Source organism: Meleagris gallopavo, chromosome 8 (assembly GCF_905368555.1).
Source record: "Meleagris gallopavo chromosome 8, MGAL_WU_HG_1.1, whole genome shotgun sequence".
Lineage (NCBI taxonomy): Eukaryota > Metazoa > Chordata > Aves > Galliformes > Phasianidae > Meleagris > Meleagris gallopavo.
The window spans coordinates 15,357,942-15,373,104 of record NC_139411.1 but is presented as its reverse complement, the minus strand read 5'-3'; the positions used below and the strand labels follow the sequence as shown (position 1 = coordinate 15,373,104).

The following is a 15,163-nucleotide window of genomic DNA, read 5'->3' as shown; positions in this document are numbered from 1 at the left end:
CCAGAAAAAGGACTCCCCTACCCACCTCTCTGTAGAAGTCAGTTCATATCATATTGGAATACAGTGGCCTGCTGTAGCAAATATCCAGGTAATCTTTGTGTGACTTTCTGGTGGCTCAGTTATCTAATATATAGTCAAATCCATTTCTGTAGAGGATTTTTTTACCCAGAATGAACTGGAGACTGTTAATTCCTGAGGTAAACTACCCTATATCAATCGTTTGGTTGGAAACTATATAGTTCATTTTTAACAGCATATTTCTTACATTGCAAACATTTTCTTCCAACTGGAGGGGCCGGAGCATAAAGGTATGGAGTCTGTTCAGCACCAGTACTAGGTACTTGGAGAGCAGCATAGAGACAGTGAAGAACTTTTGGATGGCCGTGTTAGCCATGGGAATCTCCTCTTAGTACACTTCACAGTATAGAGAAACTAAAGGCTCCCTGCTTGCCTTCCTCCTGCTGGATGTGGAGAGCTGCTGGGCTGGATGAAGCTGCCCTGCTGCCTGTACTGTCACAGCCCTGGTGTTTGGGAACAGCTTACCTTTTCACTCGGATATTGAGCATGCCATTGGATGAGTCAATGATCTGCATGGCAGAAGCATGGGAGAGGCCAGCACATGACTTCCCATTGATAGATACCAGCACATCATTTTCCCACAGGCCTCCACGGCATGCTTTGCTTCGCTTTCGGATCTGGAAAAAAAAACAAGAGAGAGAATAGGGATGAAAGGAAGAATAGTAGCCATTTAGTTCAGTTGCTCATCTCCTGCTGGCACTTCTATTGCTCCCTCTCTGAAAGAATAAAATGAGACCTAAGACAACTGCGCTGCCAAGTTGAAGGACCAGTCCTCATAGAAGACCAGTCGCCTGTGCCCTTCTGTTTCTGTATTCCCTGATCCAGCATAGGCTGGACCTGAACACCATCCCAGTCTGAGTCCTTCACTGCAAATTTAAAACTCTGGAGTACCTTGCTCTTGACCTCTCATGCCCTATTTCCTAAGTTGCTTGTGTTTCAGAGAAGGAAAGGAAGCTTATTCCAGACTCTCCCTATACAAGGCTGTGTGTCAGGATTCCCAGCTGTATCCATGACTGTGCTTCTGTGGTGTGACCCATGACACACGCACAGAGTCCCTGTGAATGCCGTCCTTGGGGATGCTGACAATGGGAGGAGTTGGGGGCTCTCTGGCACTTCCTGCCATCAAGAATTCCTGCTCGAGTGGCTTTGGCCAAAATATTTCTGGACATCTGCATCAGGCCACATGGTGTCCTGTTACACAAGTAACAGTAAATCTTTAGCCTTAACAGGAGTTGTGCAGGATATGCATTGCCATATCTGAAAATGGAGTTTGAGGCTCTAGTTTCAGACTAACACCCAATCTGGCCTCTTGTGGCCATCACACACCAAGCATTTACTCTTTCTTCTGTTCCATGACATATGTGTTGAACTTCTCATTGAAACTCCCAACACAGTCTAGGGTTCCTGCTGGGGCTAGCAAGCAAACCAAGTGTCCACTGAGCTCAAAAACACAGAAAACACAGACCTCTCATGTAGATCAGCAGTGTGACAACCTTCTTATAGAACAGCTTGGCACTCACAATGCACTTACTTTGCACATGCAAAAATAGCCAGACAAAAACACTGCATAAGAGCAAATCAGGATGAAATATGCTAGATTTGTAAATGTTTCTATATATGTTCTTCAGATCTTGCAGTTACTTGAGAAAGAAATCTGAGGAGAGTTGTTTGACAGAAGATTCAGTGACAGATTCCTGCAGAGATGTAATGCACTGCAAGGCACCTTCTCCCACAGCTTACAGCCTTGCAGCTCAAGCAACTGGACTCAGACAAAATCCTTTGGGAGTCTGTGTGGAACAGTACAAGCTTTTCTGCCCACACTACCATGGAAGGAGATGTGAGAGGATTCCTACTCTACTGTCATTCCCTCAAGGGGCAGAAGAGAGCTGAAGCTCTGAGGACATCCCTTGGCCGGGCTGGCTGGTCTCAGAGCCCAAGACTCTGCATAATCAGCATGTGACCAGGCTTAGCCCTGCCCACCCATGTCAAGAGGCAAGAGCAGTACTGCTTGTAGGTCAGCCTGTCAGCAGGACTGAGAGGTGTTGAGGGAGAAGATAGAAAGAGGGGCCCTATGCTCTGAGTTGTTTGTATGTTCACTGGCACTTTATCCCTCTGTAGCCTCTCCAGATTGACCCCAAATTTTGTCTGCATGCTTAAAATAGGGATTCACTCATCCCAGCTGCCACAGCCATCAGCTTCTGTCATCTTAGTCTTTTATCTCTCTTCTTGTTAATATAAACTAGGAATGAGAACTAGGAATGTGGGTCTGTAAGGCTGAAGAACTACATTTCTGCTGTTACAGTACAAATATTGCTTCCTGATACTCCCTCAAAGTGCAGCTGTTAACTAAGAAGAGATAGGAGACGTGTTTTCCATTGCTGCCTACTGGCACAGCAGCTAATGCAGAGGGTTAGTGTTAGGGCTGTAGGGAGGGTGAATGAAGGTATCTCATTGGTATTACTCAAAAGGACAGCTGCTGCTCCACAGCCAAGTGCTTTGTGCTCTGCATTAGAACACACTTACTGAGTATCTCTTCCAGTTATGGAACAAGGAAGTGGGGGTTAAATGTTGTCTGGAGGTTCTGAGAGCATTCTTTACATCCCATAGTACTCCTCCATGCTCACTGAGGCCAGCTGGCTCTGGGCTGGTGACCACCCATACGAGAGGCTCATGAGCTTTCTGCCAGCCCTTGGGCCCTGCTGGAACCTGCAGGGGAGCACTTGGCATTCCCAGGCAGGCAGCCTCCTGCTGCCCCCTCAAGCACCTTTAGCTCAGAGTAGGCTGCTGGGACATGTGCTGTCCTGTGTAGGTTGAGCAATGCCAGCAGGCAACCCATTCATTTTGTGGCAAGCAGAGGTGCCAGCCCAGTGATTCTGGCTTGCTTTGTGGTCAGAACTTACCAGGGCAACAGAAGGCCTATGTGCAAAAGTAATTGTGGTTACTTCAGTGCCGCTGTGGGAGCTGCAAGCTAGCCCTGAAACTCAGGAGGAGATTTCTGCCTCTCTCCATTCCTCCTTGGGAAAACAGGACCAGTGGCCAGCTCAGGAGGGACCTGCAGAGTCTGAAATAGCATGTAAGCATTCCTAGCTGTCAGTCTTCCACATGTTTATAAATCTTCTCTTGGAACTTTACAAATCTGCTTCCCAAAGGCAGAGGGAAACAAACAATTTACAGCTTCGTAGTAATGACAACTCCTACCCCCACTGCATTTGCTGGAGAGCAGAAAGGTAGAAGGGGAATCTGCAGAGTGAGGAGGCCAACAGCATGCTATACAGAAAGGATGGGACCTAATTCACAGTCTTGTCAGCAGGGTGCAGACTGCCGGAGGCCAGGCAGCCTCTGGAAGAGCAGCACCAGCCAGCCAGTTAGCGTATGACTGCCAGCACAGTGCTATGCAGACCTTGAACAACACCCTGCAGCCTGCACATCTCGCTCTCAGGGAGGGCAGCAGTCCTCGAGGCCCTAGGCCAGGCTGGCAGCCCATGCCGCCAGCCAGGCTCACTGCCCGCCCTGAAGGTCAAACTGCCCTCATACTACTACTTGCTCCCTGTGTCCAGAAGGTGCCCTCTCCTGGGCGCCCAGCAGCCTCAGGGAGTGCCGCTGACAGGAGCTGCTTGCACAGGCTGTGGGAAGAAAGATGTGCCACCCAGCAGCTCTTCTGAACGGTGTGGGAAAGAAGGGGGAAAGAATCCTTCTAGAAGAATGGGACAGCTGGCATTTCAAAGAGAAATCCCCTCTGCTTTGTGAAGCAGATCCCTGAATGCTTTCTTGGGCAAGCCAAAGGCAGCAGTCAGTGTCTCTGAGAAGTGGCCTGTGGTAGCTCTGCGGAGCTGCGCTTTCTGATCTCTGACAAGAACTGACCTCTCCCTTTGGAGGGGAAGACCTCACAAATTGTCTTGTAACTACTTATCTATTATACCTTCGATTCCTTGTCTCTGTAGAAACCTCCCTCCCCGCAGTACACCTTGATTCATGATGGAGAAATGTCCTCCTTAGATTATACTGAAGGATACATTTAAATCTCTGGAAGAAATTCTTTATTATGAGGGTCATGAAGCTCTGGACTAGGTTGCCCAGAGAAGCTATGGATGCTCTATCCCTGGATGTGATCGAGGACAGGTTGGATAGGCTTTGAGCAACCTGGTCTAGCAGACATTATCCCTGCCCATGGCAGTGGGGTTGGAACTATGTAAGTTTTAAGGTCCCTTCCAACCCAAATCATTCCATGATTCTGTGATTTCAGCTGCATTTATGGAATCTCAATATCAGAGCCTTACTTATTTATGCTAGAGGGAAAATAAATCAGTGTGGAATACTGGAACTACAACTTAATGAAACACATTTGCACATAGAAAATTGTCCTTCTCACTGCACTCACACCAGAGACTTCTGTCATGATAAAACAGCTCTCACCAGAGCAGCTTAGTTGTCTACAGGGCCTATGTACGTGCATGCACATTTCCTCTTTTCCTTTATTACATTGCCCTGTTCCTCTAATTGATCATACTGAATCAGGTGGGAGAGAAGGGACAGAAGTAGCTGAGACAAAAATGAATAGAGTGAATGGAGCAAATGAGAAATACAGGGAAGAAGAAAAGGTGTTGAAGGGAAGACCAGTGCTAGGCCAAGAAGGCTAGGATGAGGATCTGGCTATAGAAGAATTCTCTTAGTGCAGCCCTGAAGAAACAAAAGGACACACTGGCTATTGGATGTGTCTCAGGTGAATTCAGCCTAGCTTTTGGGAACAGAATGCAAGAGAGAAGGGGTCAGATGCAACTTGGCAGCATCTGTTCTTCAGTATAGACTATATTTAGGCAGTGGCATGTGGGGAGTGAACACACACTGTGATACTAAGAATAGAGTAATCCTGATAGTAACTCAGTGGCTTCACATCTTGCCTGAGAATAGCCCAGGGAACCTGTCTTGAAACTGCAACCATTCTCTCTACTGGCCGCCACACTTTCTTCATAAAAAAAGGTATTATGGTAGTCAGAAGGTCTGTAGTGCCTTTCAGGAATGAACTGTAATAGGCACTTCCCCTTCGTGTCTCCAAGGCACTTCCCACCTCCTCCCCCATAGGCATGATCTGTACAGCAGAAATTATATTACTGGTCTTCCATCTAATCTCTAAAATCTTTCCAGCACCAACCAAGCAAACTCAAGCCAAGTAAGAGTTGTATGTTGACTACAACTGAACTTTCCCTTCTCTTCTCTGCTTGTGTCTCACATCACGGGGCTACTGTCCATGCAATGCTCCATGGCTATGTGGCAGCTTTTAAATTTCATTTCCATTTAAGTGAACTGTAGTCCTGTCACAGGGTTCCAGTGGAGATGTAAAAGCTGTCCTGTTGTATAAAGCAGTATAAAGCATTACTGAAAGGAAATAAACTTAGGCAGAATCTGAAAAGCTGACTAACATCTGGATCTGCTAGTCCCAGAACCACTTGTTCAGCTGAACTACAAACACAGCAGCTGCAAAGGAAGAAGAACACCTCCAGCTCTTCTTCTTTGGGCACATCTGCGTTGACACCAGTTTGGTTACTGGAACAATTTGGTTTGATTAGGCTAGGGCCTAATCTTTTACTTGTGCAAGGACAGATACCTCGGTAGTTTAAGCACTAGACTGGCATCCAGGAGACCTGGATGAGTTTTTTGTGTGATCTTAGAAAAAACTCTCAGACTGTGAGCTGTAAATGACTGCAATCTGGTAATCAGGAATTACTTCAGTAGTCATTTGCTCTGACTCTTTTCTTTGTCTCAGCTGCTCACCTGAACATGAAGATCCATTAAGATAGTTTCTCTATGCCTTGCCTATTAAGGATCTTCATGGCAATTCTGTATTTTTATTAGAATAGAATATTTACTATAAGCTATTATAATTACACTAATTATTATAATTATACTTCTCAATTTAGTCCCAATAACTTCCTGCCTAACAATTTGTTCCAGTTTAAGAGGCGCCACTGCATGAATTTTCTCTTGGTAAAGCAGATCCAGCATTCCTGCAGACTATGTCAAAGGTCATCCGAAGTGAAGGTTAAGTAGAAGGTGTTTATCCAGTGAAAGAAGGGACAAAACATACATTTTCTGGAATAGCAAATGAACACAGAAAGGGAGGGTGGTGAAATAAGGTATCTTGACCAGCAAGCAGAACAGATTGGGTGGTTTCTGGACAAGGGGTTTGGCGATGAAACCTGGTGGTGGCAGAGGATGCTGGTGCTAGACAATCCATTCATTGCAAACAAGACTTCTTTAGTCTGTTACCAGCTCAATTGTACTGGTAAGGGGACTATTGCTATTCCAGTACTGGAGAAAGAAGACAGTGCACTGGACCAAATTCTGATTCTCCCAGTGAGCAATACTGCACAGTCTGCTATCTGTGCTTCTGAGAGGGAGTGCCTGCATAAAGTTACTTCCCTTGCAGGTAACTCCAAGCCTTGGTGATGCACAGAGATTTGTGAACCGGATCACTGGCTTATGTAATCGAAAATGGTGATTTGCAACTGTGACAATACAGTTTTCTCTTCAGGCCACCTTCTTACGGTTGTCCCAGAGGTCCTATCCCCTCATCTCTGCTAGGAAGGGCAGAGCTTCCCTTCCAAGCACTGCTCTCTGCTCACTGCTGTTCCAGTGCTGTGCACAGCTTGCAGTTCCTTGGCCAGACAGAGTGGGAGGGACGTGCCTCCACCACTCCCACTGCATGGTGACTGTGGCCCATCTGCCCCTCAGAAAGTCCCCTGGCACCACAGCCAGCACTCCCTCACTGGCAGCCAGTGGTGGCACCTGTCTAAGTGCTGACAGGTCATAAAACATGTACAGGAGCGCTCTCAGAACTGCCTGAGGCACTCCTTCCACAGCGCCGAGGGACATACTTGTCCTCCAAAACTAGCATTAGTGACTGCTGTAGACTAGACTGCTGTAGACTAGGCTGCCACGACTTTCTTAGGTGTGACATTCAACACCCATGAGCTCAGGTAGAGACCAGTCTATCCACCTTCCACTGTAAGGACAGGAAGACAGAGTGCTTGCAAATCTGCAAGCTTTCAGGCCTATTTGGGTTAGAGCTAGCAGCTGTCAGCAGGAATAATGTCACGCAAGCAAAGGTGAACTGGACAGAGAATCAGGCTGTGGATCTCAGGCATCAGCACCTGGCTGATAAGCCTACAGCATATAGGCTGCAAAAATATCTGCCACAGGAGAAAGGAGAAAGAGTGAGTTCGTAGCAGAGAAACATGCAAGAGGTGAGAAACAGTACAAAGGAGGTTGTGATGAACTGCTCTTAAGCAACAAAACAGTTGTTGCTTTTAAAACCTATACAGTCCGGTGTCACTGCTTCCCATAACAATTCACTCAATTGCTGCAGTGTTTGTACAGAGAAGAAAGAGGAGCCTCTCAAGCTTTCAGGGCCAATTCCCTGTTGTTTCAGATGCCAGATTGTTTACTCCACCCTAATCTGATTTTAAAAAAGCTTCTAGTTGTTTGTCAGGATTGAAAGGAAAGTTGTTGCTGAACCACCCTGCTTAGTTACCCCAGGTCCTTCTGTGCACACTTGATATGTGACAGTGCTGCCCTTTATTTGAACAGTGCTGCTGATGTTTGCTCAGCATCTATTTGTAGAAGGACATCACATCTTTCAATCTTTGCGCTAAGCAAAATAATTCTCCCTTCCTTTTCTATAGCTGCTCTATCTTGAATTACTTTTTCTTGAAAGAGGACAGCTCCATAGGTGCCGTATTTCCAGTGAATTCTTACTTGTACCAGCAGTCAGTAATACCAGCGTCTCCCTAACTGGGTTACACAGCTCATTTGAGGATCATTTGTTTGCCTTTTTTTTTTTTTTTTCCCCAGAAATGTATAATTTTGCTGGCTTGTTATCTTCATGTGAGTCACTGACAACACAGAATCACCGAATGGTTTGTGTTGTTAGGGACCTTAAAGCTCACCCAGCCCCAAGCCCGGCCATGGGCAGGGCTGCCCCCAGCAGCACAGCTGCCCAGCGCCCATCCTGCCTGGCCTGCAGCACCTGCAGGGCTGGGGCACCCACAGCCCTCTGGGCAGCCTGTTCAGATCTTCCTCCTCTACTATCAGTAGCAATTGGAAAGCTTCCAGTTTCCATTTATTTCTTCAGTATTCATTGTGAACCAGGCTAAGCATCTTTCAAACTAAGCACAAGGGCCTTCTGTGTTTTTTATAGCGTTTCTTTTTCATAGAATAAATCTTGTTTATTGAAGGTTCCAAAGGGCAGCTTGCATGCACTTGCACCATCTGAAAGTTGCCCTGTTAATTGTAAAAATTATTTCCCTAATACAGCTCCATATTATGTTCCTAGTTTGGTTGCTGATAAGCATAATGCTTACCTTATGACTTTTCTCAGACTGCTCATTTCACATTTTGTTTAGCTCCAAGTGCATTTGATGCACATCCACTTCTTGCAAAGAAATCCTCCAAGAACCTGAAGGTATTGTTCTCCCTTACTGTACTCTCTTTTCAGAACAGGTGAACAATCTCATCATTATAGATTCTCCTGACAAGAAATACTGTATGTGTTAGGGCGATGTGCTTTTTCCTAAGCCTTTCTAAAATAAAAACTTTGCCATCAGTGGGGCCATTTTGTTTCTCCCTGTTAAGCTTGTTTACTCTTCCTTGCTGCTGTTTATGACCAAAGATTTGATGTGTACTGTTGCTGCGTTGTTGTGTTACTACCACACAGCTATACAAATTAACCATCAGTGTGGTAAGGGGTAGTGTGAATTCCCATTATCCTTTACCTGCTTTCCTAAGTAAGTTAATTACAAATTTTAATAAGCCAAATGTAAAAGCACAGTAATTCAACTGAGTTTGATTGAAAGAACATTGCTGTAGCTAAGAACAGAATGGAGATTTTCCTTTCCTCTTTCAGTTCTTTACTCTTTTTTTTTTCCCTTTATTTGCTTCTCTAGTTCCCCTTATTCAAACATCATAATTTCTGCAGAATTATTCATGTCCTCTGTTGATCTTTTATCCTGCTGTGTTTCTACCTGCTGAGCATATCAATGTCTGTTGTTCCTCTGGCTTACTCATTACCGAGTTGATATTTTAACATAACCCTAATTTAAAAATCATCTACTCTTTCTACTGAGGGTTCCCCAGGCACTAATAAATATTCTTTTGCTTCTTGTTCATCTCACCCTCCACTCCTACAGTATCTGTTTTTATCAGACTGAATTGTTATGGTTCCACTGTCTTTCACATACACATCAGACATTTTCAGCACACAGACACTGCAAATGATTGTTAGGGCAGAACAAAATATTTAGTATGTGCTCTTGCAGGAAAGTTTAAAACAAAAGATGTTTGCAGTTACAGATCTGGAACCATGTAATCAGTTGAAGTCAATATTAGCATTTCAATCTTGATTATGTTATTGAAATTCGATCTTTTTCATCAATATCCACTGGGCGCTGCTGAATGGAAGAAGCAATGTGTTTTTCCCTGATTCTGAGGCAGACAGAGCTATTTGACTCCATTAAGGTTACCTGAACATGAGGCTAGTAATATTTGACCCAAGGAGCTGCCCACGAGCTGTGTAATTGCCACATCTTGCTCCAGGCACGTCCCTGAACCCATAGCCCATGGAGAGTGAAACATCAGAAGCACTTTGGCAGCTGAATCCAGCGTGTGAACATCCAGCTGCTTTCTTATCCTTTGTTGTTGACTAGAGTGTGTTTAGAATTGATCTCTTGTTTCATCCAACAGTTTAACTGTGATTCTGTGAAGAAGATGAGGATGTAAATTTTAGAAAGAAGAAAGGCAAGAGGTGTAAGAGGTGCCTGTGTAAACTGATCATGTAAGATAATGAAATGTGCAGGGATTTGTAATACAACAAAAGAGTAACAGGAAATCCTATGTTGTGCAACATTTAGTCTTTGGAATGCCTGACTGCATGATGTTTTTACATCTTTACTGGGAAACTGTATAACAAATAAAACTCAATCTGTTCACAAATAATTATGCTTACGTATAGGGTAAAACATCAGGATTGTTAATTCTCATTCGCAGTGCATACTGATAATCAGCTGGGGTGAAAGAATTTCCCTCTGCATTGCATGACCAGAAAATCAGATCCATTGTTGAAGTGTACCACTTCCTCTGAAATACTTTGTGTTGCAGGAAACACAAAGGAAGCAGGAAGCAGGAGATGGACTGATCATTAACCTAGCCTGGTATAGCAATTCAAGCATTTCTGCATAACTACAACATAAACCATTTCTATATAACTTACTTGTTAAGGTTGGTTCATTTCCACTTATTGGGCCCAAATTTGCTTTTTTTTCTGCTTAGCTTTTCTTCATCCAGAATGGTATAAAGAAACAATTTGATCCAATATCCAATGATAAGCATCTTTCCTTACCGCTACTCCTATTATTTTTATAGTCTAGAAGTTGAAATTGCCTAAAATGACAACTAGAGACACCCAGCTGTACCAATCTAATATTTCCTTGGGGGTATAGGATACTCATGTCTGTATCTCCTTTCATGTTTCCTACAGATTAATACACATTCCTGCTCTGTCCTTCACCATTCTGTCCAAATACATTTTCCTGTAAGAATCAAAGCAAAAAGAATAATTTCTGTTCTGCAAAACCAAACTTTTCCCAGTCCAGCACTCTCCTTTTTCCCCAAGAGGCTGTTCTGTGACAACATTCAGTTTACTAACAGACCTTTCTCATTTATCTAATCTGTCTTTTCATGCGCACACAGATCATCCTTCACCACACTAACAAACACTGTGTTATCTGACCTTACTTCTGTGAGGCAGGCTCAATCTCAGTGACACCTCCCCCTGACCCCATGTCCTGATGCTATGCAATGCCACTGATCCCATGGATGGAGGCAGAACAGAACAAATTGCGCATCCATGGCCAAAGAAACCCAGCTCCAGCAAACCAATGGAGCTCTAACAAAGCAATGCAGCTATAACAAAAAAATAATACTGCCCTATTTCTCTGTGCAGTGACATATGGCCACAATCCCTGGACGTGATTCCCTAGTGATGGGACCATTCCCATCTTCAGTTCCTAGAATATCCAGATACCGCTAATGACGTTAAGGTTTTGGGAGATGCTTTACATCGTTGGCATTTTGGCCCAGATTTCATCCTGCAAATGTTAACAGCAGCCTGCAGAAGAATGAGAATGTGAGCTTTCAACTCAAAGAGACAAAAACTGGAATTCTGACTTCTACTCTCAACATGGCCATTCAGAAGACAATCAGGACACTGCATGCCTTCTGGGGCTTTATGTTCTTCTATGCATTTTACTGGATTCCCAGTAAGGATCCCTAAGTCTTTTCTTTGGAGACTGATTAAACTATTGCTTTTACAACAGTGTTTATGGTCAACTGGACGCTATTAAATTCTGGATAATAATAGCAAAAAAATGATAATCATAAAATCAGTCCTTCAAGAAGAAAGTTTTACACTTAGATTTGTGTCAATTATATTTTCCATATATCCAAGTGTTGTAAAAATATGTATATTTTCATTTGCTAGTCTTAAGGCATGATACCAAGTTTGAGGTGAGAGTGAGCTCAATTTAGTATCTTTCTGAAAAAGCTACTAAACCGAGAGCAATATTCCATTCACCTTAAGGTGCAGCTTAGCATGGGTAATGGCTATTCTTGCTGCTGTTCTTTTATAATAAATCTTTGTAAGTTACTCAGTATGTCCTGCCACTTCAATCCCAGTTTCTTGTCTATTGGGAAAAAAAGTGAGTCAAAACAATCCCGCAGAGCTTACGTGGCCAATGAAAATCCTGTTTTGCTAAAACCACCAGTTCCAGATACCTGCTTCAAGGGTACTGATTATTTCTCTTCAGTACCCGAAGCTCTATGAATATGTGCAGTATTCCTGTAGAAAAACAATCTTTCCCTATGTAAGAAATGTCCACTCTGGGCCAAGCCATGGGGTTCCAAGCCATTTGGCAGAACTTACAGATAAACACTCCTTGACCTGGGGTCATAGAACATTTCATTTTGAAGTTCTCTGTCAGAGACACAATCTACTTAAGGAATCAGAATGGGGATGGGCATAGCATTTTTTCATTCCTGCTGCTGGGTGTCTTCCAGGGAGACATCCGTAGATATCACTGTATCAAGGCTAATGCAGCTGTTAGGAGCTTAATAAACACAGGACCATGTTCTTTTTCCTTAATTTTTAACCTAACCTCTAGTCTTTCTGTCAAGAAATCAGTAACAGCTATGGATTTACACAAGTGCAACTCAGAATTCATATTTGTTTCTTTTTTGTTATTTCACCTCACTTGCAAACAACTGCTTTTCTTCTTTAAATCAAACGGATCAAAAATATTCCTTTTGGACAGCATTAAGAAAACTTCATAAACAGCAGACTGTAAGAAACGAGCATCTATTTTGAAACTGGAATATAATGAAGGGTTAGAGACAGTTAAATTGAATTGCAGTATGGCATTTGTTGCTTTAATTTCAATTATTTTTTAATTAGTTGGATGCCTTACACAAGTCCTTAAGCCTTCATATGTGAGCTCTTTTCCTGAACTGTCACCATTGTTTGATCAGTGCTGACAAATGGGAAACATTGTACAGATTATAAAGTGCGTGAACTATCCAGAAAGCAAGCCACCTTTCACCTGACACTTCCACCTTAGCAGCATCCATTTCAGTACGCACGTCCTATCCCACACCCTGCCTGACCATTCCCCCCAAGTTTTCCTTTTGAGATCTGCTGTCATATAAAGGAGTTCAGGCACTCCTTTTACTAGCAGAAGATGCCTGACTCAGGAGGGATATCTGACTTCAGCAGAACAACCCTACCCTCTCAGTTCACACCTGGAGGTCCTACCTTTGACACTTGAAGGGGTCTTTTCTGCTCAGAGCCCCCTTGCAGCCGGAAGCCCCAGGGGGCACCTCCTGATAGAGTGATAAGCATTTCTTCTTCGGCTCCCATGATTTCTGCACTTTGGATATTTTGTCTTCCCAACTTCAAAACAGGCTCTAGTTCTTAACAGGCAGTATCTTCCATTCCCATCTTCACCATTCACATCACAATTCTCCAGTCTCCCCAAAGGCCCTCTTCTCAGTTTTTCCTTCAGGTTCACACACACACACAAGAAGAGAGTTAAGACTGTCAAGCCCAGCCTTCCCTGCTCTTCTGCACTCTCAGCTGCTGCTCTGCCTATGATTAGACATTTGATTCTGCTGTTGGTAAAGGGCCAGAGTTGTTCTGCACACGTGTCATGTCAATCTCACCCTCAGTGCATGGATCTCTCACCGGAGCATGGCTGAAAATAGCTCACCTCCTGTCTCCAGAGCTTCATCTGGCACTCTTAAAGCTGGAAGCTTTTCAGTAAAAATTTTATTTCCACTTCCCTTTCCAGATGTGAATCTGAGTCACCCAGCACTGGGGATTCATTAGCATGGCAGTTTCAGGCATAGATGTGACACAAACACAAACTCGTGCAAGATCAGGTGACAGCACCCAAACCTGAGAAACTGAACCAGAGTAGCCAGCAAGTGGCAACACTCTCCACTCGTGCCTTCCTTATGCAGCTGGTGTAACTACACAGGAGTGTCTTGAAAACCATGGGCAGGCTGGAGATGTGCTCCTCGCTCTCAGACACGCTCTGCAGCCAGTCCTAATATTAGACATGAGGACAAGAATAGTCAGGATTAGCCACACATATGGGATTCAGACAGCTCTCAGCAGGGGACCTCCCTTCCGGGCTTCTCGATGGCCAAGAGACCAGAGCTGCACCTAGGCCCAGCACCAGCTTCTCTTCAGCACCACACCGGAGGAGGCCTCCTGGCCACCCCAAACCAGCCCAGCTCCTGGGAGCGACAGGAGAAATCAAATCCACTCTCCCTTATGCTACTGGGTTCAGACGTAATTTTATTTGAAGACCTTAAGAACAAATTGATCTCTTTTTGCTCTGCACGCGCTGAGAACAGCCCTCAGCAGCGAACGGACACGGGTCGTCCCGTGACACGCAGACACCCTGGGTAACCTTTCAAAGGACGCGATTTCGCGTCGCACCACGGCTCAGTCACCGCAGTAATGCAGCACGGCTCTGCCTGCGCGCTCCAGCCGCTCTTCCAACGCCACTGCGTTTCGGTGCCAAAGCGGGGCCATACACAGACTTCTGCCGCAACCGCTCGAGTCAGGGTCGCGCGAGGCCCCGCGACAACAACCCCGGGGTTCGGTTCGGCCCGGCCCGACCCACCCACCGACGGCACGCGACCGCCCGGCTCCGCGCAGCCGTCACGGCGGCACTTCCGCCCGCACTTCCGCCCGGCGCCGTCAAGAGGCGCGAGCGCCGCCGCGGCGAGCCCGCATGTAAGCGAGTGGCGGCCGACCCGCGTCCGGAGTGACGTCACTCCGCGAGTGCCAGAACGCCTGCGCGGCATCCGGGCCCTTCCGGGCGGGGCGCGGCGGCGGCCGGGGGTTGGCGGGCAGTGCGGACGTGGCAGCCGGCGGGCGGGGGAGCGGCGCTTCCGGTGGAGCGGCGGGCCCAGCAGCCGGAAGCGGGCCCGGCAGCGGCACCAGGAGCGGCGGGCGGCGGAGGTGAGCGAGGCCGCGGGGCGCCAGGCCTTCTGATGGCGGTCGCGGCGGTGCCGGGGGACGCGAGGTCCGGACGCCGCTCTCTTTCCTCCCAGGGCCGAGGCCCGGCGGGACGACGCGCGACGCCCGGCGCTACCGCAGCCCGACGGCTTGCCGGGAGCGCGGCCCGGCGCCGTCCGCGTTGGGGGGGGCCCGGTGGCGGGGCCGTCTTCTGCGACCGTCGGCCGCCAGACGGGAGCCCCGGGCACTGCGAGCCGGGCCCCGGCGCCGCCCTGACAGCCGCTGGGCTGCGGGACGGGAGGCCGCTCCCATACGGCCCTCGTGCTGTCGGCCCCGCTCGTTGTGTCTAGGCTCCTCTTGTGCCGCTGGGCCCCTGAGGGGCGAGTATCCCCGCACGGGCGGTGGAACTTAAGGGTTGCCCGTCTGTGGCCTTGAAAGTGCAGGGAGGAATGTAGGGGTGGAGGTGGTGCGGCCAGAGCACGAGTGTGCTCCTGGAAGAGGCTAGGCCAGGTT

General features: G+C 46.4%; 2 protein-coding genes across 6 annotated transcripts in view; one reads left to right on the top strand and one right to left on the bottom strand.

The window, feature by feature from the left end:
- The window catches only part of SYNPO2L (synaptopodin 2 like), a 34,508-nt gene extending 21,245 nt beyond the window's left edge, over nucleotides 1-13,263 (bottom strand). The window contains exons 1-2 of the mRNA XM_003207976.4: nucleotides 12,935-13,263; nucleotides 544-695 (exon numbers count right to left, since the gene is read on the bottom strand). Coding sequence (XP_003208024.3) covers nucleotides 544-695; nucleotides 12,935-13,039 — 257 coding nt within the window. The 5' untranslated portion in view covers nucleotides 13,040-13,263. The remainder of the gene's footprint in view (nucleotides 1-543; nucleotides 696-12,934) is intronic.
- Nucleotides 13,264-14,499: 1,236 nt separating this feature from the next.
- The window catches only part of SEC24C (SEC24 homolog C, COPII component), a 35,854-nt gene continuing 35,190 nt past the window's right edge, over nucleotides 14,500-15,163 (top strand). For 4 of the 5 annotated variants that reach the window (XM_085229917.1, XM_085229914.1, XM_085229913.1 and 1 more), the window contains exon 1: nucleotides 14,500-14,653. The gene's annotated coding sequence lies outside the window, so the exon portion shown is untranslated. The remainder of the gene's footprint in view (nucleotides 14,654-15,163) is intronic. The other variant, XM_085229915.1, reaches the window with a different exon arrangement.